This window comes from Canis lupus, chromosome 12, assembly GCF_011100685.1.
Source record: "Canis lupus familiaris isolate Mischka breed German Shepherd chromosome 12, alternate assembly UU_Cfam_GSD_1.0, whole genome shotgun sequence".
NCBI lineage: Eukaryota > Metazoa > Chordata > Mammalia > Carnivora > Canidae > Canis > Canis lupus.
This window is the reverse complement of record NC_049233.1, coordinates 7,125,738-7,148,616: the sequence shown is the minus strand read 5'-3', so window position 1 is coordinate 7,148,616 and position 22,879 is coordinate 7,125,738. Positions and strand designations below refer to the sequence as shown.

The following is a 22,879-nucleotide window of genomic DNA, read 5'->3' as shown; positions in this document are numbered from 1 at the left end:
GTAACACAGATGTTTAAAATCAGCAGATAAGAACATTAAAACAACAACAGAGCAGAATCTGTATTGCTACCCCTGAAGCAATAATTACATGGAAATTTATAGCTGTGAAAATCTTTATTACCAAAGAAGATCTTAAATCAATAAACCCAGCTTCTATCTTACAAAACTAGAAAATGAAGAACAAATTAAACTCAATATGCAGAAGAAAGGAAGTAATAAAGACAAAAGTCTATGTCTGACTCTCTCTCTCTCTCTCTCTCTCTCTCTCTCTCTCATGAACACATAAATAAAATCTTTAAAAAAAGAAAACAGAAAAAAAGAGAATACAAATGAAACCAAAATCAGGTCTTTCGAGACAATCAATAAATTGATAAACCTCTAATCAGAAACTGATTAGGATAGAGTGAGAAGATACCAATTACCAATATCAAAAACAAGGAAGTGTCATCAGTTGTACAAATATTAAAAACACAATGGAATATGATAAACAACTTTATACCATAAATATAAGTTGCATGAAATGGACAAAAAACATGAAAAGACAAGCCTACTAAGGTTCACTGAGAAAGAAACAGATAATATAAACAGCCCTGTATTTTTATTAAAAGTAACTGTACTTGTAGTTAAAAATCCTCCACAGAGAAAATTCCAGACATAAATGGCTCCAATGGTAAATACAAAACATTTAAGCAAGAAATAATACCAATTCTAAACAAACTTAGACAATTGAAGCAAAAGGGATATATTCCAACTCAGTCTTTGAGATCAGAATTTGCTCTGATAACAAAACCAGACAAGGACATTACATGATAGGAAAACTACAGACTAAAATCCATTATTAATATAGATGTAAAAATTCTAAATAAGATTTCATCAAAATGAATCCACATTATGCACTAAAAGGTAATACATCATGAAGCAAGGCTTATCTCAAAAATGCAGGACTAGACTTGAAAACCAATCAATGTAATTAATCCACTAGATTAACCCCCACAAAACTAAACTAAAAGAGAAAAACCAGATGATCATCTCAATAGGCACAGAAAAAAGCATTTTACAAAACCCAACATTTATTCTTGATAAAAACTCTTGGCAAACTAGAAACAAAGGGGAACTTGCTCAACCTAATCAAGAGCATCTATTTTAAAAACCTACAGCAGGGGCACAGGGGTAGCTCAGTCCGTTGGGTGTCTGCCTTTGACCCGGGTCATGATCCCAGGATGAGCCCCACATCTGGCTCCCTGCTCAGCACAGAGTTTGCTTCTCCCTCACCCTCCTTCCCTTGCACTTGTTCTCTCTCTCTCTTTCTCTCTCTCTTCCCCCGTCTCTCTCACTTGCTCACTCTCTCTCCCTCAAATGAATAAATAAAATCTTTTAAAAAAATTTTTTTTAAACTTACAGCTAACTTCATATATACTTCATGGTGAAAGACTGTACACTCTTCCTCTTAGAGCAGATATCCACTCCCACCACTTCAACACTGTACTGGAACGTCTAGCCAGTGCAATCAAGCAAGAAAAATAAATGAAAGGAATCCAGATTGGAGAAAAAGAAGTAAACTCCCTTCATTCACAAAAAATATAATTAAGTTTATGTAGAAAACCCAATGGAATCAACAATAAAGCTAGTATGTTAAATAGTTTGCCAAGCTGACAGGATACAAAAATCAATGTATAAACAATCAAAAATAGGAAAAACTTTAAATATTATTTATAATAACATCAAAAATATAACTGCTTAAGGATAAAGCTGTTAAGAGATCTGCATGACCTATACATAGGAATTATAAAATATTATTGGGAGAAAGTAATAACTTCAACGAATGGAGAGAAACAGCCTGATCATGGATAAAAAGACTTAAGATTGTTAAAATGTCAATTCTTCCCAAAAGTGGTACTGGCATAAAGATAAAGACAGGTCAATGCAATAGAATATAGAGTCAAAAAACAAAAACAAAAACACTCCACACATATTAATAAACAACTGATTTTTGACAAAGGCCCAAAGGCAATGAAGTAGAAAAAGGAAAGGGGGCAGGGGGCAGAGGGTGAAGAACAATTTGGATCTATACCTCATACCATATATAAATATTAACACAAAATAAATCACAGATCTAAATATAATACATAAAACTTAAAATTTCTTTAATACAGAAAAAATATTTAAAAGCAACATCTATAACAGAACAAATGAATAAACTGAAATTCACTGACATTTAAAACATCTGCTCTTCAAAAATCACTTTAAAAAATGAAATTACAAGCCTCACAGCAGGAGAAAATCTTTACAAAGCATTTAAGAAAAGGACTTCTGGGGATCCCTGGGTGACTCAGTGGTTTAGAGCCTGCCTTTGGCCCAGGGCGCGATACTGGAGTCCCGGGATAGAGTCCCGCATCGGGCTCCCAGCATGGAGCCTACTTCTCCCTCCTCTTGTGTCTCTGCCTCTCTATGTCTATCATAGATAGATAGATAGATAGATAGATAGATAGATAGATACATACATACATACATACATACATACATACATACATACATAAATCTTGAAAAGAAAAGGACTTCTATCCAGAATATATAAAGAATTCTCAAAACTCATGAACAACCAATTTAAAAATGAGCAAAAATTTTCTAGAGTTCAACCAAAGATACATGAGTAGCAAATAAACACATGAAAAGATATGCAAAATGTCATGAGAGCAATGGAAATTATAAGCACAATAAGATACCAAAATAAACCGATTAGAATGGTTAAAACTAAAGACTGACCATATCAAGTGGTGAGGAGGATACAAAAGAATTAGTACCCCCCATAAACTGCTGCTAAGAGTATTAAATGGTATAATCAATCATTGGAAGAGTTTGGCAGTTTCTTAACAAGTTAAACACACACCTACATATGACCTATTTTACTCCTAGGAATTTGCCCATAAGAAAAGAAATATAAGAAATAAATGTCCATATAAAGACTTGTACATGAATGTTTACAGCAGATTTTAATAGTGAAAATCTATTTTTTAAAAAAAAGCCCACCCACACATAAATGGATAACCAACTTATAACATATCCACACAAAGAATACTATTTAGCAAACTGAAAGGAAAGAACTGTTGATAGAGACACCACTACAGATAAATCTCAAAAACTATGCTGAAAGCCAGATCCCCTCCCCAAAAGAGTATGTATCATATGATTCCATTTATGCAAGCCAATCTATTGTGACAGAAATCTTATCAGTAGTTGTCTGAGATGAGGTAGGGATGGGAGGAAGAGATTCCTAATGGCAAGAGAAAACTCACTTGTGGGTGGACAGATGTATTCACTACATAAATTGTGCTGATGGTTTCACAGGTATATACTAAGCCACATAAGCTAATTCAGACCACTCTCCTGTCTCCACTAATACTTTTTTTAAAAAGATTTTATATATTTATTTATTTGAGACAGAGACAGTGAGCGAGCACGCGTGCGCTCGAGCATGGTGGGGGGTACGCAGAAAAAGGGAGAAGCTGACTCCCTGGTGAGCAGGGAGCTTAATACAGTGCTCAATCCCAGGCCCTGAGATCATCACCTGAGCCAAAGGCAAATGCTTAACCTACTGAGCCACCCAGACGCCCCCATTTTTTTTTATTCAGCAATTACAATGCTACTAAATAAAAGCACTTCTCGAACTAAAATAATATCCCTCAAAATTTCCCTCTAGTTTCTGCATTACAAGTAGGAGTGCTTTTATTCTTAATGAAATGTTTCTAGTAAGTTATTCCAGCAAGCTGATCTTCCTACAGCCAATATATTTATCAGCAGTGGATTAATGTGGAGTAAGCTTAGAGTAAGGCTGCTTTGAGTGAGACTTTATGAAAATGCCAAATTAGCCTTCCCCAGTGCTTGCAAAGAACCACTTCTCTGACTGACAGAGAGAACTTGAAACTGTTCTTTTCTTTTTCTCAAGTTTTTATTTAAATTGTAGTTAACATACAGTGTAATAATATTAGTTTCAGATGTAGAATTCAGTGGGTCATCACTTGCATACAACACCCAGAGAACAGTTCCTTCTTTTCATTACTTAATCTTCACAAAAACAGATTTCTTGTTGCTACAGTACAAGCAAGGAAACTGAGGTAGTTTATAATGAAGTAGATGGAAATGTGAGGAGACAAGCTCACCAGCTCATAGCTAACTGGTCAGGTTCTTGAGGCAAGTATCCTTCACTTCATCGAACATATGAGCAAAAATTAATAATCTTTTATATATTCAATCTACTTTCCCATTGATTAACATAAGTTTACTTCCAACTGATCTTCAGTTGATGACCTAAATAAGTTAAAGTCAAATGGTAAATTTGAGAGGTGCTAAATAGGTGAACCTGTAAAAGACTACCTAGAAAAGCAAGAATACTTTTTAATACAAGCAATCACTCCCAAATTTACCTATATATAAGAACTTTTAAAGCAAAGAACACTTGCAGGTGGAAAATTTTTCAAAGAAAATAAGCAATGAAGGTTATTTGCTATGAAAAAGCAAAAGCTGCTATTTCCACTACCGAGTCCAGCAGTTTTTTTACTTTATTTTATTTTTATTTTTTTTATTTACGGTAGTCAGAGAGAGAGAGAGAGAGAGAGAGAGAGGCAGAGACATAGGCAGAGGGAGAAGCAGGTTCCATGCACCGGGAGCCCAATGTGGGACTCGATCCTGGGTCTCCAGGATCGCGCCCTGGGCCAAAGGCAGGCGCCAAACCGCTGCGCCACCCAGGGATCCCAGTCCAGCAGTTTTGAGTAAAGCAAAAGTTGATTATTTTTCTACAGATAGTAGATAATAAACTCTCGGGTCACTACAACTGGATGAGAAAGAACATTTCAGAACTTCCCCAATGTAAAAACTGGGAATAGTTCAAGACACTCCATAATTTATGTCATGGAAAAATCAAGAATAGTGATTTCAAGAGGTATTTAGGTCTTCAGCTTCAAGAAAATCCCAATGGAATCACTTTCTTTCAAAACCTCTAGGTTGGGCTACAGATTCTACATATGTTCCAGAACTGTGCTAATGCAAGCAAGGTATATCAACAAGGAAATGTGCTGTCACGTGTGACTACTTAAATTGAATAAAATGGAAAATGCATTTCCTTAGTCACACTAGCCACATTTCAAGTGCTCAACAACCACAAGTGGCTATCATACTGGATAACACAGATATAGAATATTTCCACCATCACAGAAATTTTTATTGAACAATGCTACTCCAGAATGACCAAGTTTAGAGTAACATAATAGCTCTTTTTCATAAGCTCTTTAGTCCTTTACTAATAAATGAGGTTCGTTTTTACAAAAATGGTATTTTCATAAAAAAAATACAATTTTATGAATCCTTGCTTTTTAAAGCCCAGATATTGAAGTCACCCATGGAGTGAAAGTAGTTTTAGATACCATTCACCTAAAATGCAGCCCAAGTTTTTTTTTTTTTTAATTCTACAGTTTTCTTTACCTAGGGTATATTTAACTACTTGCAAAGTGCCATCGATAATCTATAGCACTCAGGGTGTCTGGGTGGCTCAGTGGTTGAGCATCTGCCTTTGGCTCAGGGCGTGATGATATGGGGGTCCTGGGATTGAGTCCCACATTGGGCTCCCTGCAGGGAGCCTGCTTTTCCCTCTGCCTATGTTTGTCTCTCATAAATAAATAAAAATACTAAAAAAAAACAATAATAATCTATAGTACTCAAAGTTGTTCTGTCCCCTTTGGAACATTTGAAGGCTGACAAGGAAGAAAATCATGACAACAAATCAGCAAACTCAGAGAAGTGAAGTGCCAACAAAACTTAGTAAGTGTAAAGATTTTTCAAAATAAACAATTACTTTATTAATGGATATTAGTGTTGGTAAATTGCATGAATAATTCAGGTCCATTTTCATTTAAGTGGAACCTTCAGTGAAGCCATACAATACTGACTTCATAGCACCTGTCTTCCAGCTGACTGCTAACAAAACTACAGTTAGTGGAGATGAATATTACCTATCACTCACCTACCTCTTTTACTTAAGTCACGTCTGTCAAAATTAAATCTTGCCCCAAAATTATATATAACTCAATAAAGCCAAAAATCTTACAAAGGGAAGGGAGGGCACAAACACAGCACCTGGTCCCAACTATCCAGCCACTAACACTAAAATCTCATTTGAATAAAATAACAGCTGTTGTGACACTAACAGTTATGCTCTGATGTTTCAAATCGTACTTTGTAAGTCCTAACTCATTATGGATCTTCAAAATGAACATCCTCACAATTCCATATACCTGCAAGAGTCCAAGAAATGGAAGGCAGCCACATGTGTTATTCCAACAACATATTTCATGTGCATCAGACAACTAGGGATATAAATTGTCATGGGCAGAAAAATCATCAATTATTTCTGAAGCCTTACAGAAGCAAGCAAAGACTCTGGCTGACAAACTGATGAACTGATGGTCCAAGAATGGGGTTTATGTGCATTAGAGAGAGAGAGAGAAGGGGGGGGAGGAAGGAAGAAAAGAAAGAGGGAGGGAGGAAGGAAGGGGAAAAAAAGAAAAAAGAAAAGAAAGAAAACAAAAACAAAGAAAAAGAAAGACAGGAAGAAGTGCTATACTGAGCAAGGTGTGACAGCTAGGTCCTACCAAACCTAGTAAATTGCTAACAGATTAAAAAACAGAAGAGAGGTTGTTTATCCTAGAGGAAACAAGCAGGAGAAAACCTCAAATGACATGACTTTGGTCTTCCATTTTTTTTCCTTCCCCCACCACGCACCCAAAAATCATTTGGGAAAGCGACTATTTAATAAGAAGAAGAAACATCAGCTAAAGGAATGTGATACAAATGCAATACGAAACCATCATTTCTCCTATTAAATTGGAGGGAAAATAATGGAAATATGGAAAGCAAACATTGTTCATTTAAGAGGAAATCTAAAGTAAATCTTAGAAATAAGTGTGAGGCTGCTGAATAGAATAAGGAATAGATTTAGTCATTTTAGAAGAGCTTGGCAACACAAGGAAGTGTGCCCAAAAACTTCACCCAGCCATTAGCAACAAATTTAGAACGTGTTTATCATGTTACTCAGAAGGCAAAAAGACAAGTATCAAAAGCAAATTAATTAATTAATTAAATTTTAATTAAAGCAAATTAATCTCTATTCAATTAGTGAGATACCTGGTCAACCCGGAACTCATTCTCACACAGATACACAGAACAACATCTCTTTCATTTACAAAACACACTTGAGTGTATACAACAAGGATGCCTTGTTAATGACAATAACTAAAGGCTAGGCTGTAGCATGGCTGAGAAAAAGTCACAGAACTTAAGGCCTACATCTTGGATTTCACTAACAAAGACTGAAAAAGTACTCTGTTTTATGTTAAGTATTTGATAGTGAGAAGAGCAGAGACTAAAAATTATACTCAAATAAAAGCTAAAATGCATTCTTGATGCAGGCTGGAAGTGTCACCATTCAGATCTCTGTGAACAAAACACCTTTATCAAAATCACAAACCACATCACCAGTATAAATTTTCAATACAGAAAGCCTGAGGAAGAATGAATGAGAGTCCTAGCTAGGCCAAGGCATAGTTAGTATTTTTTTAATCACTGGCCATTTCCATTTCCAACCATCTTGATATCGGAGTCAAGATCTTGGACCTTTTGGGTCCTGTGAAATAAGAGAAACTGAAGGAACCCTGTGTAAGAAAATGGTATTTTTTCCCTTTGCTTCTTTCCCTACTTCTATTCTTGCTAGGATCTGCACCCTACCCCCACCTTACATATGCCTTAATACAGGTCCAACTTGTAAAGGTCAAGAAGCTAATGATTTGGGGGATCCCAGGGTGGCTCAACGTTTTAGCGCCACCTTCAGCCCAGGGCGTGATCCTAGAGACCCGGGATCAAGTCCCACATTGGGCTCCCTGCATGGAGCCTGCTTCTCCCTCTGCCTGTGTCTCTGCCTCTGTGTGTGTGTGTGTGTGTGTGTTTGTGTCTCTCTCATAAATATATAAAATCTTAAAAAAAAAAAAAAGAATCTAATGATTTCTTTGGAGTCTTCCAGCATAACAGATAACACCTAAGGAATGGTCAGTGTGAGGTCATCATGAATGTTTTTCAAGACCACTGACTCAAAACACCTTGATGTATGTCAAGACCCGTGGCTCCAGGGCATACATGGCTTCTGGCAGGCAATTGAGCACTCGCCCAAATTTTGACCAAAATTTGACCAAATCCTAGATGGCTGAGGGGACATATACACCAGACCACTATCCTCAATAAAAATCCCAGACCTCAAGTAAAAATAAGACTCATCTTCCATTTTCTTTGAGTTTCCTAGACATTGTCTTTATCTGCTATTTTCAATAAAATCTGCTCTCGTACATTTGATTTCCGTCCTGTGCAAAGCCAAGGACCCTCTTGGCTGGACCTGTGGAACCCCTTCTGGGTCCTCAGACCCAGCCTGCTTCCATCACTCGTCCTCAGTACTGGGGAACTAGGTAATACCTGCCACAGAACCAAAGTCTTTCAATACAAACAAAGTCACTGGCATGGCTCCTCTGGCCTCTCACTACACCAGAAGAAACTGGCTGGAACCTTGGCAGAATTTTTTTTTTTTTTTTACTTTTAACTTTTACTATAAAAATTATATAACAAATAATTAAATAACATTATAAAACTGTAACAATGGTACAAGGAATTGCCACATATTTTTTTAAGATTTTATCCATTTATTCATGAGAGGCAGAGAGGGAGGGAGACACAGGCAGAAGCAGAAGCAGGCTCCATGCAAGGAGCCCAATGTGGGACCCAATCCCAGGACCCAGGGACCACACCCCAAGCTGAAGACAGACATCCAACCACTGACCCACCCAGGCATCCTTGCCACATACATTTTACCCAATCCATAAATGTTCACATGTTCTTAACATGGAAAATCTGAAAGCTTTTTGAAAAAATTTCTGACCTATGTTTTTTCCTTCTGGAAATGACTTTACATTCTAATAAATCCTGTTAACTTCTCTCACTTTAATGATACTAAATCAATTCAATAACCTTAAGAGTAATTTGATGGTTTCCTAAAGATAAACACTGAGCAAGAACTTACTAACCAAGGTTCCCATCAAACAGTTTTCCTCAGACAACTAGGGAGTAACTTTGAAATTACTGAATTCAGATAGAGAAGAGATAGAAAAAAAAAAATGAATTAATCAGAGTAAATTTCAGTAACTATTAGACCAACTCCCCTACATCTTAAGTTATTCTGAGCACATTATCCATTACTCTGACCACTACAGTATATTTGATTCACTGATACACCTTTCTCTTGCTAAAAAACAAACAAAACTCCAAAACCATACATTTTGTTTCGCTGCACTGAAATATACCTTTAAGTATATTTTAAGGGTGAGATTTCACAATATCCCCAAATTACTAGATACCCTTTGGGGGTAAAAACAAGGTTAAAATAAATTTTCGTATCACTTTAGTCTGATGAGAAAATATAAGACAGTACGCAGTACTGGGAATGAGCATACTCTAGGGTAACATGCCATGTTGGTCATTCACCGTCCCAGTTTTCACTGTTAAAAGATTTAAAACCTCCCTCTCAGTAACTGTTAGCCATCCTTCCTGCTTATTGTTCCCATAGAACAGCACAGACCAAATATAACTGTCACCCCATGCCCAGCTTCATGCCTCCTACTGATCCTCAGCCAGTCAGCCTTCACCCTTCCAAAGGAGGAGTCTCTGCATCTAGTTTGCCCCAACTCAAGTAAGTCTCCATCCTGTCTGGCTTGGTGAATACAGAATATCCTGCCAATGGTCAGGCCCAACCCAATTAGTCCCTTCAGAGTAGATTCTTTCTTCCTACCCATTCTAAACCCTCTTGCCCACCCAGGAACCTACCTCATTCTACATCCTCTGCATAACAGTAAAATTTGTTTTTCTTTTTAATCTCTAATGAGAATTCTAGAGACAACCCATTAAGTCCAATTTCTTGTCAAAGGAACAATTCTAGTTCTGTGATGATTTGCAGAATACAAATTACTAACCGAGGCTGATCACAGGAAAAGTTATTTTTCAGCTCTCACATTCAATTTCTCCCACTCAGACATTTTAGTTGGTGCTCTCCTATGAACAGGACAATTGTTCTGGAGAACTCTTAATGCTGCAGTTTATATAGAGTAGCAAAAACACCAAAATAAGAGGACTGAGATAGTATAATATGGTCATGAAGAAAATTCACTTGGGAGCCCAAGCTAAAGGAAAATCGTATCCTACATGGGGAGATGGAACGTGAGGAACTGTCTGGAATGGGGAGTCAGAATCTAAGAAGGAAAAGCAGAGCATCCATTCAGGGCCAAAGGCAGCAATAGAGATGGGAGACTAGTAAGATACAGAGATATTGGTCACTTAGTATATGTATTAAAGACAACGGAAGCCAAGTTTCTCACAATAAAAGAAGGAGATTAGAAAATAAGAGAATGAATCCTGTGGTATCAGACTGAAATTAGAGTTATATGAATTCATGATTCTCAACATACTTAAAGATATAAATAAATATAGAGGCAAACATGTATGTATCCACTAAGACGACATAGGAGCAACAACATTCCAATAGCAATAAGCATGCTAATGACCCAGATCTTGTCTTCTGAATACTATTTTCCACTAAAATAATGAAAGTTCCTTGGAGAAATTACTAATTCCAGGATTGGAGCCAGAAAGGTGCAAAATGAGCCTGGAACACCTTGTGCCAGAAAGCAAGAAAAATCTCTGGAGTATTTTGTCAAGGAATGTGTCAAAAAGGCACAGAAATCAACCTGAAGGAGCTCTTACTGGCCAAATCTGGGACAATCTGGACATCAAAATGCATAACAGTAGTAACAGGTCATAACCAATTAAATAAAACAAGAACTATGAGTCCATACAGATAACAAATTTAATGAATAAGTAAATAAACTGTCACAGGGATGGAAGAGTTACATAGTTGTAAAGCACCTTTCTACAAAACATTTGTTAATTATAAAAGTGAGAAGAGTAACTTTATAGCAATGAAGCCCAACAGACAACACCTCAATAAAGCAATCAAAGTGGTAATCATTACTAATGGATCAAACTGAAATGGTCACACACTTAGATGATATTCCTCCAAAAGTCCATAACCTAAAGCAAGAGAAAACAACAGATAGGACCAAATCAAGAAACATTATACAAAACAACTGCCTTGTAATCTCCAAAAGTACCAAGTTCACAAAAGTTTAAAAAAAAAAAAAAAACTGAGGAACTGTTTCAGAAGGAAATAAACAGAATTATAGGGATATATGCTACACAAGACATCACTGGGATAAGCGGCAAACTTGAATGCGGTCTGAAGACTAGATAACAGCAATGTATAAATGTATCAAAATGTTCTTGTTTTCAGGAAATAAACACTAAAATATTTGGAAGTGATGGAGTCTCAGGTTAGTGACCTACCCTCAAATGGGTCTAGGAAAAAAAAAGTTATTTGTAATTTTCTCTTTAGGTGAAATAAAGAAAACTTACTTAGGAGTCTGGCAAATCTAGTTTCAAAATCAAGTTCTGCCACTTACAAACTAAACTGCTTTCGACAAGTTGTTTGATCTTTGTAAACCTTGTTTGCTCATTTAAAAATAAGAATCTTGTAATTTGTGGTGAGAATTGAGATATCTTTATAAAATACCTTAACACAGTGTCTGGCACTTAGCACCTGCTCACTGACAATTTATACTTTCTCAGAAGACAAAATCTGGTAATGCTTGGTTCCCTCTAAAATACTTGGAAGAGAATTCCAATCCTGGCTGCATCTAGCATTTTGTAGACTTTCGGTTGTCAACCACAGTTGCTATTTGTAAAACCTGCTGTTTGCAATTCTGTACAAAAAAATACTTGGTCTGTCGCTGCTTTTGCACAGAAGGAAAACAAATGCCAAGCTCCTCTACCTATGGTTCCCCATTTGTCCACAAGCACACAGTCTGGTTTGAGGTTGCAATCAATCCTCAAGGAGATCTTTAAGGGGATCCTTAAGTCACTGTCAATGACTGTTTCACCTCAGCCCACAAGGTAATAGTATTCAGCATCGTACTCTTATCCACTTAGTAGAGCTGATTTGAGACTATGCATGCTTATCTGGCCTTCTGAGACTAAAGTTCTCCTAGCTCTAAAGTTAAGAGCAACTAGAGAACTGCATAGCTGAAAGGAGAAGAGCAACAATTCTAATATCTGGGAAGGGATGGAATAACAATCAGAGGAAGGCACTCCAGAAGCCTCAAACGACCCTCATATACTGTTCAGGTCGAGAAATGGGCTTGAACTGCTAGCTACTAAATGTTGTAAGAATGATTCTGCTTCACTCCTCACCTACACACTGGTGCACACATATTCTGCCTTCTCTAAGACTCCATACACACTAAGACAGTGTGCTAGGGATCCCTGGGTGGCGCAGCGGTTTAGCGCCTGCCTTTGGCCCAGGGCGTGATCCTGGAGACCCGGGATCGAATCCCACGTCGGGCTCCCGGTGCATGGAGCCTGCTTCTCCCTCTGCCTGTGTCTCTGCCTCTCTCTCTCTGTGTGACTATCATAAAAAAAAAATAAAAAAAAAAAAGACAGTGTGCTACTCAAAGTACAGTCATGGACCAGTGACACTGTACAAAATATTAATGGCCTACAAGGAGATCAGTAGAAATGTTAAGGGTAAGAATTTAGAAAACTTCAGGGGTGCATGGGAGGCTCAGTGGGTGAAGCATCCAACTCTTGATTTTAGCTCAAGTCGTGATCTCAGAGTTGTGAGATGGAGCACTGCATCGTGTTCTGCACTCAGCATAGTCTGCTTCAGATTCTCCCTCTCTCTCCTCTCCTCCCCACTCCCTCTCTCTCCAATAAAAAAACAAACCTTTAAGAAAAACAGAACTTATTTTGTCTTTATAGTTGAATTTTTTAATCCAGTAATTCACTTGTATTTTACAAAAACACTGGATTGTGACAGGTTGAAGAAAATAACTGGTTTTTCACCACAGTCTGTATAGTATTATTTCTGAGATTTTTATATCCTAAGTTGATACACAGTAAACTGACATTTATTAAGCACTTACTACATACCAGGTACTATTTGCCTTACACAATACTTTATTAAATCCTCACAGCAAGCTAAGTTCTATCCCTACTCCTCATTTTCCAGATAAGAAAACTAAAGTGCTGCGTACAACTTGGTACAATTTGCTTAAATATCACAGTATGTATATCTGACATCTGAACTTAAGTCCTTAACTCCTTAAGCCAGGGTATTGAAAATAATACAAAGTAGGAAAGGAAAGTGATCAACTTACTCAGAAATGATGATTATTTAACACAGGATCTAAAATAATTCTCACAATTTGTAAAGGTAGGGTATTATCACCCACATTCTATAGCTAAGAAAAAGATAACACTACACTGGTACCTTGAAGGTTTCAGAACATATCTCCCATAAGTTTCAAGCGTCTGCTATTCCACTATTTCAATTAGACTTTGAGAGTAGGGACTACATACACACTTCTGCCTACAGTGCATAATCTAAAGCAATAAACATAGCAGATATTCAAGAAAATTATCTTTTGAATAAATATAATTTATTTCCATATAGCACTTCTTTTCAAGTTTCAGAGGCCCAGGTTTTAAGTGTTCCCAGAAGAACAGAATTTAACAGTTCCTCCTTAAAAGGAAACAGTTTAAATCAGAACCTAAAGAACTTACCTTTACTTGGTTTCAATTTTAATTCTGGGTCTGGAAAGTAAAATTTATCCCAATTTAATGAAAAGATTTTCAAAGTAAAGATAAAACCAGGAAGTAGCTCAAGAAAATGCTCATTTATATAAATAAAGTAAGAACCACAAGGATAGGGTCTTTTAGTAAGTTCCAAGAGTATTCACATCAAATTCCTACATATTCAGCTATTTATATATTTCACAATTTCTGTGAAATCACTGTAATTTCTATCCATAATGTGCATCTATATTATTCAAACAGACATGGTAAAACAACACAGATGAAATCCCACTATATCCGACAGAAAATACACAGTTGTGTTAACGGCTTAAGACTATTTTTTAAAGTAAAAATCTGTTTTACTAATAAAAACAAAATACTGTTTTTACATACATTATGTATGTAACAGTAGCAGGACAGAATTCACTAACATTTCTATCTTGATGAAGTCAAGCTAAATGTCTTCTCAGGAAATCATCACTACTGTGGAGAAACTACACTAATAACATTGAAACATTTTCGGTTGCTGCACATTAATGTCACATAGCTAGACTGAAGCCTGATTTATGGATCACTGAGCTGTGTTAGGTTATGTTGCATTACTTTGGTTAAAACTGCAGCAGGAAGAAAATCCCTGCATCTAAAAGAAATCCAAAAGTGAAATGGGCTGCTGAGAATACCACACCTCAGCATTCACTATCCCATTTCTATTCACCATAGATGTAGCTCTTTAGTTCTTCAGACAGTAATCTGCTCAATACTATATATGGGTAGTGAACCTGAAGACAATGGATGCTAAAACCTGCAGCAGGTTTAGGCTCCTTTAGCCCTTTAACCATTTTTGTAAGTTTAGCTAAGACTCAGACTTCGCCTTGCAGATGCAATTAATTACGGCTAATCATCTTAAAGCTTGGAAAAGACATGAAGCAAACTTAGGAAAGAATTTTTACCTTAATTTACACCTACCTCTATTGAAACTTATCTTTGCAAAATATAAGCAATGTAAACATAAGGTACATTTGCCCAACTAGGCGGGTCTTGAAAAGCCAGGTAAGGCTTATCAAGACTTAAGTGTGGAAAAAGAGCTGATCTGATGTACACTCACCCAAAAGTTTATGGTTAGAACAATGTCAGTTTAATCTCTTCCTAAATAAAAATCTGGGGCACCTGGATGATTCAGTCGGTTAAATATCCAACTCTTTTGGCTCGGGGTGAAATCTCAGGGTCCTGATTTCAAGCCTGGAACTGTAGCTCCACATTCAGTGGGGAGTCTGCTTAAAGTCTCTCCCTCTGACCCTTCTCCCCTCACTCATTCATATACATGTTCTCGTTTTCTCTCTCTCTCTAAAATAAACGTTTTTAAGTAAACAAATAAACATCGAGTCAAGGGTTCAGCATCTTGGAGCAAACAAATATTTAGCTTCTAGGATTAATTAGTGATGACAGCAGTCTAGCATCATAAAAATAATACCATTTACATACAATGGCTTAGAGCAGATCTAAAACAATTTTTAATCTAATTTTTATTTTGAAAATGTATACATCCAAAGAGACAAAAACAAAGAATAAAGGCAAATAACAAAACAATATTTTATGGCTAATTTTCTGTCCATAGCAATATCATAAATTCTTCCTTCCAGAAAAAAAAATCAAAACGTAATTCTGTTTTCTATCACATTGATCTAGTCCAATCTTCCTATTTGATTTATGTACAAGATTTCTGGACTAAATATAGTGAAGCAAATCACAGGCTATATAAACATCCTATATGTCACATACATAGCATATGCAGGTTCTCTCCAAAGGTATATGAATAAATTACTCCACTAGGAATATTTACCAGAATTTATGCTGCCTTTCCTCATAATTTCAGTCTAGGGCTGCAATGCAGCTAATAAATGAGAGCAAAGACAAATTTCCTAGAATAGATCCCATTTCCTAGACAACAACTAACGGTAAAATTCTACCGTAGTACTTAAGGTAGAAACTAAGCAACATCTCTTTTTTCATTATATTAGGTTTTTTTTTTTTTTCAGTTTTATTAAGGTATAATGGACAAAAAAAATGTACATATTAAAGGTGTTAATGTGATGGTTTGAAATATGTATATATTGTGAAATGATCACAATCAAGCTAATTAAAAAATATCTCACATAGTTACCATTTTTTGTATATGTTAAGAACATTTAAGATCTCCTCTCAACAAATTTCAAATGTACAATACAGTATTAACTGTAGACACCATGCTGTACTAGATACCCAGAATTTATTCCTCTTATAACTGAAAGTTTGTACCCTTTGACCAATACTCCTATATCCTCCATCTCCCAACTCCCCCCTTCCTGTGAGTTTAACTTTTTATACTCTACATATAAGTGAGATCATACAGTATTTGCATTCTGTCTGGCTTATTTCACTTAGCATAATGTCCTTTTAGATTCATCCATGTTGTCACAAGGACAAGGTGTTCTTTTTTTATGACTGAACAATATTCCATGGTGTATGTGTGCACAAGTGTATGCACAAGCACGCACAAGGCAGGAGAGAAGGAGAGGGAGACAGAACTATTTATCTGTTCACCCACTGAGAGACCGTTAGGTTGTTTCCATATCTTAGCTATAGTGACTAATACTACAATGAACATGAGCGTGAAGGTATCTGAGACTGGTTTATGTCTTTTGCTCATATATCCAGTAGTGGAACTGCTGAATCATATAGTCCTATTTTATAACTTTTGATGAACTTCTTAAATATGTTCCATCATAACTGTACAAATTTACATTCCCACCAACACTGTACAAGGGTTCCCTTTCTTGCACATTTTCACCAAGACTTGTTATATTTTGTTGTTTTGATAATAGCCAATCTGACAGGTATGAGGTGGGTATTTCATTGTCATTTTGATTAGCACTGACCTGATGATTAGTGATACTGAATATCTTTTCATGTATCTGTTGGCCATTTGTATGTTCTCTAAGAAAAATGTTAACCTGTTTTTAAATTTGGGTTTTTGCTACTGAGTTATATGAGTTCCTTACATATTTTTGATATTAGCACCATAGAGATATATGAATTGCAAATATTTTCTTCCATTATAGACTGCCATTTTACTGATGGTTTTTCCACTTTGTAAGGCATTCTAGTGTCATAGTCCCAACTTATTCTTGCTTTCATTGCCTGTGCTTTTGGTGTCACATCCAAAACTCCACTGCCAAGACCAGTGTCTATGAACTTGTATAGTTCACTAAGTACCTTACAAATTTATTTGATCCTTAAAAATCCCTGTAAGGCAGGTTATCATTATCCTCACCAAGCAAAAGAGCAAGCTGAAACTAAAAGAAGTTTGAGCTCTTGACCTTTGTCCAAAGTCACACAATGAACAAAAGGAGTTAGAAATCAATGAAAAAGACGGATTTTTTTCAAGAGCGTGAGCACAGGCATTGGGGGAAGCGGGCAGGGCAGAGGGAGAGGGAAAATTTCAAACAGGTTCCACGCCAGCATAAAGCCAGAAATGAGGCTCGATCTCATGACCCCAAGATCATGACCAAAGCCAAATCAAGAGTAAAACACTTAACCGACTGAGCCACCCAGGTATCAATGAAAAATTTTTTGATGTTAAGTCCAGAGCATTTGATCAAGGATATAAAAACAGTGAAATGTTTCTACTAGAATTGTTGACTGAAATTAAAATAATTCATATTCTTCCAGGAAAAAAAGATAATTTGTGTTTTCCTTAAAAGACAGGAAACTTGCTTAATATGTGACTGAAAGACTGTTAAGACTGAATCATCCCAAACAGTTAATTTTTCCAACCCCTTTAGAGCAGAAAAGCAGCAAGGGAACAAATGGCCAGAAAAGGAAGTCACGAAAGCCTTGAGCCATTTCATTTTCTTGAAATTAGTACATTTTCTTTCATAGTATCCCGAGAACTCAGAAAGTTGTACAGACTGCCACAGGTTTATTATATCAAGGACGTCAACGAAGGGAAATTCCACAATCATCAGTCAACTCCCAACAATGTTCACAATCATGTAGGACTAACTGTACATATCCACAATTACTACCTCCTACCTCTCTATTCTTTCTGTTTTATCCACACCTACTACTTAATGAGACTACTTTAAATCTGAATTCTTCACTTGGATGCTGGTTCTATCAATTAAATTTATGAACCTGCTAAAAAATGTGTGCCAAACTATGAGCACATGTACCTTTGTCTAAGAGAAGAATCCTCAATTTTCATCAAATCTTCAAACATCTGTGATTACAAAAGAATAAACACTGCTCTCTAGGACCACAAATAGCAACACTATTCATTTAATTTGATAGTCGTTACTCAGTGATTCATTTTTCTCTCTCCCTCACTTACTGCCACTTATTAACCAAATCTGAAATCCTAAAATATGTCTTTCTTTTCTAGAATCCATATCACTAGTGTCATCCTGTGACTGATGGTCACTACTATTGTGACCTCTGTGATTCATCTTCTTTTCGTCTTCCTCCCCTAAGAATCAAAGCATTCCTTTGTGCTTTCTATATTCACCCCCCTGAATTAGTAGTTGTCAAAATGTGATCTCCAAACCAGGAGCAACAGCAGAATGACCTGGGAATTTGTCAGACATGCAAATGACTCCAGCCCCATCCCATGCCCACAACACCAGAAACTCTAGAGGGTGAGGTGCTGCAATATGTGTCCTTAAAGACCTCTCCAGTTGCATGTTCAAAATACAGTAAGTTTCAATTCTGTTTTGTCTTTAAAATATTTAGTGAACACCAGCTGTATACAAGAATTTCATCTTAATATGACAGCTTCTCAAAACTGACTTTAGATCTTTCAGACATTTCCAATTTCTGAGTTGCTGATAGAACATATGCAGTCCCTGCATTACTTTAAATTTGGTCTAAGACCAAATTCATCAATACTCCTGCCTTCACACACACACAGAACACAAAGTTTTCCTATTCAGTTTAGTTGCATTTACCATTCACATTTATTTCTCCCTCTTTTTCTACATATGTATCTCAACAAGAACTCATGCATTCTTTTATCCCAGCATAATTCAGAATTTATCTTCTGCTCTACTGCCACAGTACCAATGAGATCTGGGACTTTACCTTATTTGTTGCACAAATATAATTGGTAACTTCCCCCCAGAGTTCAAACTCTCACAAGCTAGACATTTTACCACTGAACAACATGGGGGTTAAGGATACCAACCCCACACAGAGTAAAAAAAATCCATGCATAACTTTTTACTCTTCAAAAACTTTACTAATAGCTTACTGTTAACCAAAAGACTTAATAGCATAAAGTGTAACACATTTTGTACATTATTTGTACTATATTCTTAAATGATACAAGCTAGAGAAAAGAAAATGTTAAGAAAATTTTAAGGAAAATATATTTACAATATTGCAATGTAAAAAACTGGCATATAAGGGGCACCTGGGTGACTCAGTGGTTGAGCATCTGCCTTTGGCTGAGATTGTGATCCTGGGGTCTTGTGATCAAGTCCCACATGAAGCTCCCTATAGGGAGCCTACTTCTCCCCCTGCGTATGTCTCTCTCAATCTCTCTGTGCGTCTCTCATGAATAAATAAAATCTTTCTTTCTTAAGTGGCATATAAGTGAACCCATGCAGTTCAAACATGTGTTGTTCAAGGGTCAACAGTATACAGAGGACCACAGAATTTTCATTAAAAACAATGCAAGTTAACAAGACAGTAGAATAACACCTTTAAAAAACTTTGAAAGAAAAAAGCCAACCTAGAATTCTATACTCAGTGAAAATATCTTTAAAACAAAGACTAAATAAAGATTTTTTTTCAAAGTTCCAAAACCTGAAAGAATTCATCACCAGTAAGAAATGTTAAAGTTCATCCTTTGGACAGAATGAAAAGGACACTATATGGAAATATGGACCTATGTACAAGAATGTCAAAGGCAGTAGTAAGTTATCACATTGGTAAACATAGAAGATTTTTTTTAATCAAGTCTGTTTAAAAAACAACTGGCGACTGAAACATAAACAGTAACAATGTAGTGAAAAGGTTATAAAAATACGCAAAACTACGGGCAGCCCAGGTGGCTCAGTGGTTTAGCACTGCCTTTGGCCCAGGACATGATCCTGGAGACCCAGGATTGAGTCCCACGTCAGGCTCCTTGTATGGAGCCCGATTCTCCCTCTGCCTGTGTCTTGACTCTCTCTCTCTCTCTCTGTGTCTCTCATGAATAAATAAATAAATAATCTAAAAAAAAAAGCAAAAGTAAAACATATGACAATAGCACAAAGGTAGGGAAGAAAGAAATGAAAGCACACTATCACAAGGTTTTTATAAAACATACCAAGGGGCAGCCCCGGTGGCGCAGCGGTTTAGCGCCGCCTGCAGCCTGGGGTGTGATCCTGGAGACCTGGGATCGAGTCCCACATCGGGCTCCCTGCATGGAGCCTGCTTCTCTCCACCTGTGTCTCTGCCTCTCTCTTCGCTCTCTCTGAATGAATGAATAAATAAATCTTTAAAAAAAAAAAATACCAAGTAATATACTATACCACATAAACACAGACTATGAGTTTAAAATGTGTATGATACACACTAAGGTAAACACTAAAATAACAAAAATAAGTCAACAAAAAAGGTACGATGGTATCATTAAAAAAAGCTCAATTAATCCAAAAGAACACATGAAAATTAAAAAAAAAAAGAACACACGAAAAGAAGATTAGGATAAATAGGAAACATGTATCAAAATATTTAATTCATAGATTGAATGATAGATTTAAACTAACATACCAATAATCACAACAAATATAAATGGCCTAAACATTCCAAATTGAAAGTTAGAGACTGTAAATTGATTTTTTTTAAAGATTTCATTTATTTATTCATAGAGACAGAGAGAGAGAGGCAGAGACACAGGCAGAGGGAGAAGCAGGCCTCATACAAAGAGCCTGACGTGGGACTCAATCCAGGGTCTCCAGGATCAAGCCCTGGGCTGCAGGCGGTGCTAAACCGCTGCACCACGGGGGCTGCCCTAAATTGGTTTTTTTAAAAAGATCTCAATTATATGCTTCTACAAGAAAAGTATTTAAAATATAAAGACACAAATAGATTAAAAGTAACAAATGGAAAAAGACATACCATGTTAATGCTGACCTAAAGAAAGTCGCTAAATTAATCTCAAAGTAGGTTTCAGAACAAATACTACACCTAGGATACAGATAGTCATTTCATAACGATAAAGGAATCAATTTAAAAATATGAAAAAATCCTAAACACTAATGCACCTAGTAACAGAGATTCAACCCATGAAGCAAAACATGCAGAACTATAAGAAAAACAACAGAAAAAATCTACATTTATAGTCAGATTTTCAATAACCTCCCAGTAACTGACAGAAGTAGGTGCCAAATCAGCAAAGACATGGATTTGAACAACACTACCAACCAACTTGTCCTAACCGACATTTACAGAACATACCACTCAACAGCAGCCAATGCACAATCTTTTCAGGTGCACAAAACATTTACAAAGACAATATTCTGGGGCATGAAAGAGGTCTTATTAAGTATGAAAGGAAGGATATCATACAAAATATATTTTCTCAGTACAATAACATTAACAGAAATATCCCTGAAAAATACCCAAAGAAGGAAAAGAGAAAAGGAAATATGAAATACCTTCGCATACTAAAACGCCCCATAGGTCATAATATTTATATACTCATAATATTGTAAATGCTCAAAAACTAACCAAAAATTGCATTATGAATATATCTGGGGGGAGGACAGCACCAGATAGTATAAGAAAGCAAACATTTCACATATCATAACTGTAAGTTAAATAAATAAATAAGCAAGCAAGCAAGCAGCCAGCCTTTGGCCCAGGGTGTCATCCTGGAGACCCAGGATCAAGTCCCACATCAGGATCCCCACATGGAGCCTGCTTCTCCCTCTGCCTGTGTCTCTGCCTCTCTCTCTCTCTCTGTCTCTCATGAATAAATTTTTTAAATCTTTTTTAAAAATGCATTCAAATAACAAGTCAAAAAGGAGGATAAATAGGCAGAGTATAAATTTAGAAGAAACTGAAGAAAGAGCTGTTTCTGAGAAAACCTGGAGGGAGCTGGGAGAAGTGGAGCATTTTGTTACGTGTCCTGTTCTATTTAAGCTATAGACACAAGTACTTGGACAAAGACATACTTGTTAAAGACATTTCATCTACGTCATCTCATCTGATTCCTGGTGAGGGAGGTGTAATGATCCCCGTCAGACAGATGAGCTAACTGATATTCCAGGTTACATAGCTTGCTCAAAGTCAAAGCCACTACAACTTTCTTTGATGATCATATACACAATACCTGTCATGGCATCATTTAAACAAACAAAAGACAGCAGGTGAGGGGGGGACAAATTGTTTTCAGTTCTCATTTTGAATTATTTCTATACATATTTTTAGTTTTTATTCTCCTCTACTGAAGATGACAAGCTTACTGGTTGCACAGAACAAGAAGGAATCTTAATCTCCTGTTAATAACACTTAATCTTAATCCTGTTAATAACAATCTCCTGTTAATAACAGATTTTTAAAAGAAATCTGAATAGAGGGGTTGATTCTTGGCAAATGTGGAGGTCGAACGGTTCAAAATCCAAGATTAAACACTTAAGACCTGTATTCTTTAAAAAAAAAAAAAAAAGAAAGAAAGACCTGTACTCTTAATCATTATTTTTAATTGTGGTAAAATACACATAACATTAAATTTACCTTCTCAACCATTTTTAAGTAACAGTTCACTGGCATTATGTACATTCACATCTTTGAGCAACTATCACCACCATCCATCTCCAGACTTCCATTCTTTCTTCCCTCCAGTGCCAGGCAACCACCATTATACTTTCGGTTTTTATTAATTTGATCACTCTGGATACTCTAAATAGGTAGTATCATAGTTCACTGCCCTTTGTTGCTGGCTTATTTCACTTAGCAATTATGGCTGCAGTCCTCAAGGTCTATCTATGTTGAAGCAAAACTTTTTAAAACTAGCTTCCAAAGCAGTGAAAACCAATCCTTTGATAATGCCGTGAGAAATTAAAGCACCAGTGAATTTAAGAGATAC

At 36.4% G+C, this 22,879-nt stretch overlaps 1 protein-coding gene across 3 annotated transcripts in view; it reads right to left on the bottom strand.

Annotated features, from left to right (window-relative positions):
* Positions 1–22,879, bottom strand: part of ZFAND3 (zinc finger AN1-type containing 3) — a 324,904-nt gene that overhangs the window by 177,624 nt on the left and 124,401 nt on the right. The window contains exon 3 of one of the 3 annotated variants that reach the window (XM_038553939.1): positions 13,756–13,785. The exons of the other annotated variants lie outside the window; for them this stretch is intronic. Within the exon in view, the coding sequence (XP_038409867.1) occupies positions 13,756–13,785 (30 nt within the window). The remainder of the gene's footprint in view (positions 1–13,755; positions 13,786–22,879) is intronic. 3 annotated transcript variants of the gene reach the window in all.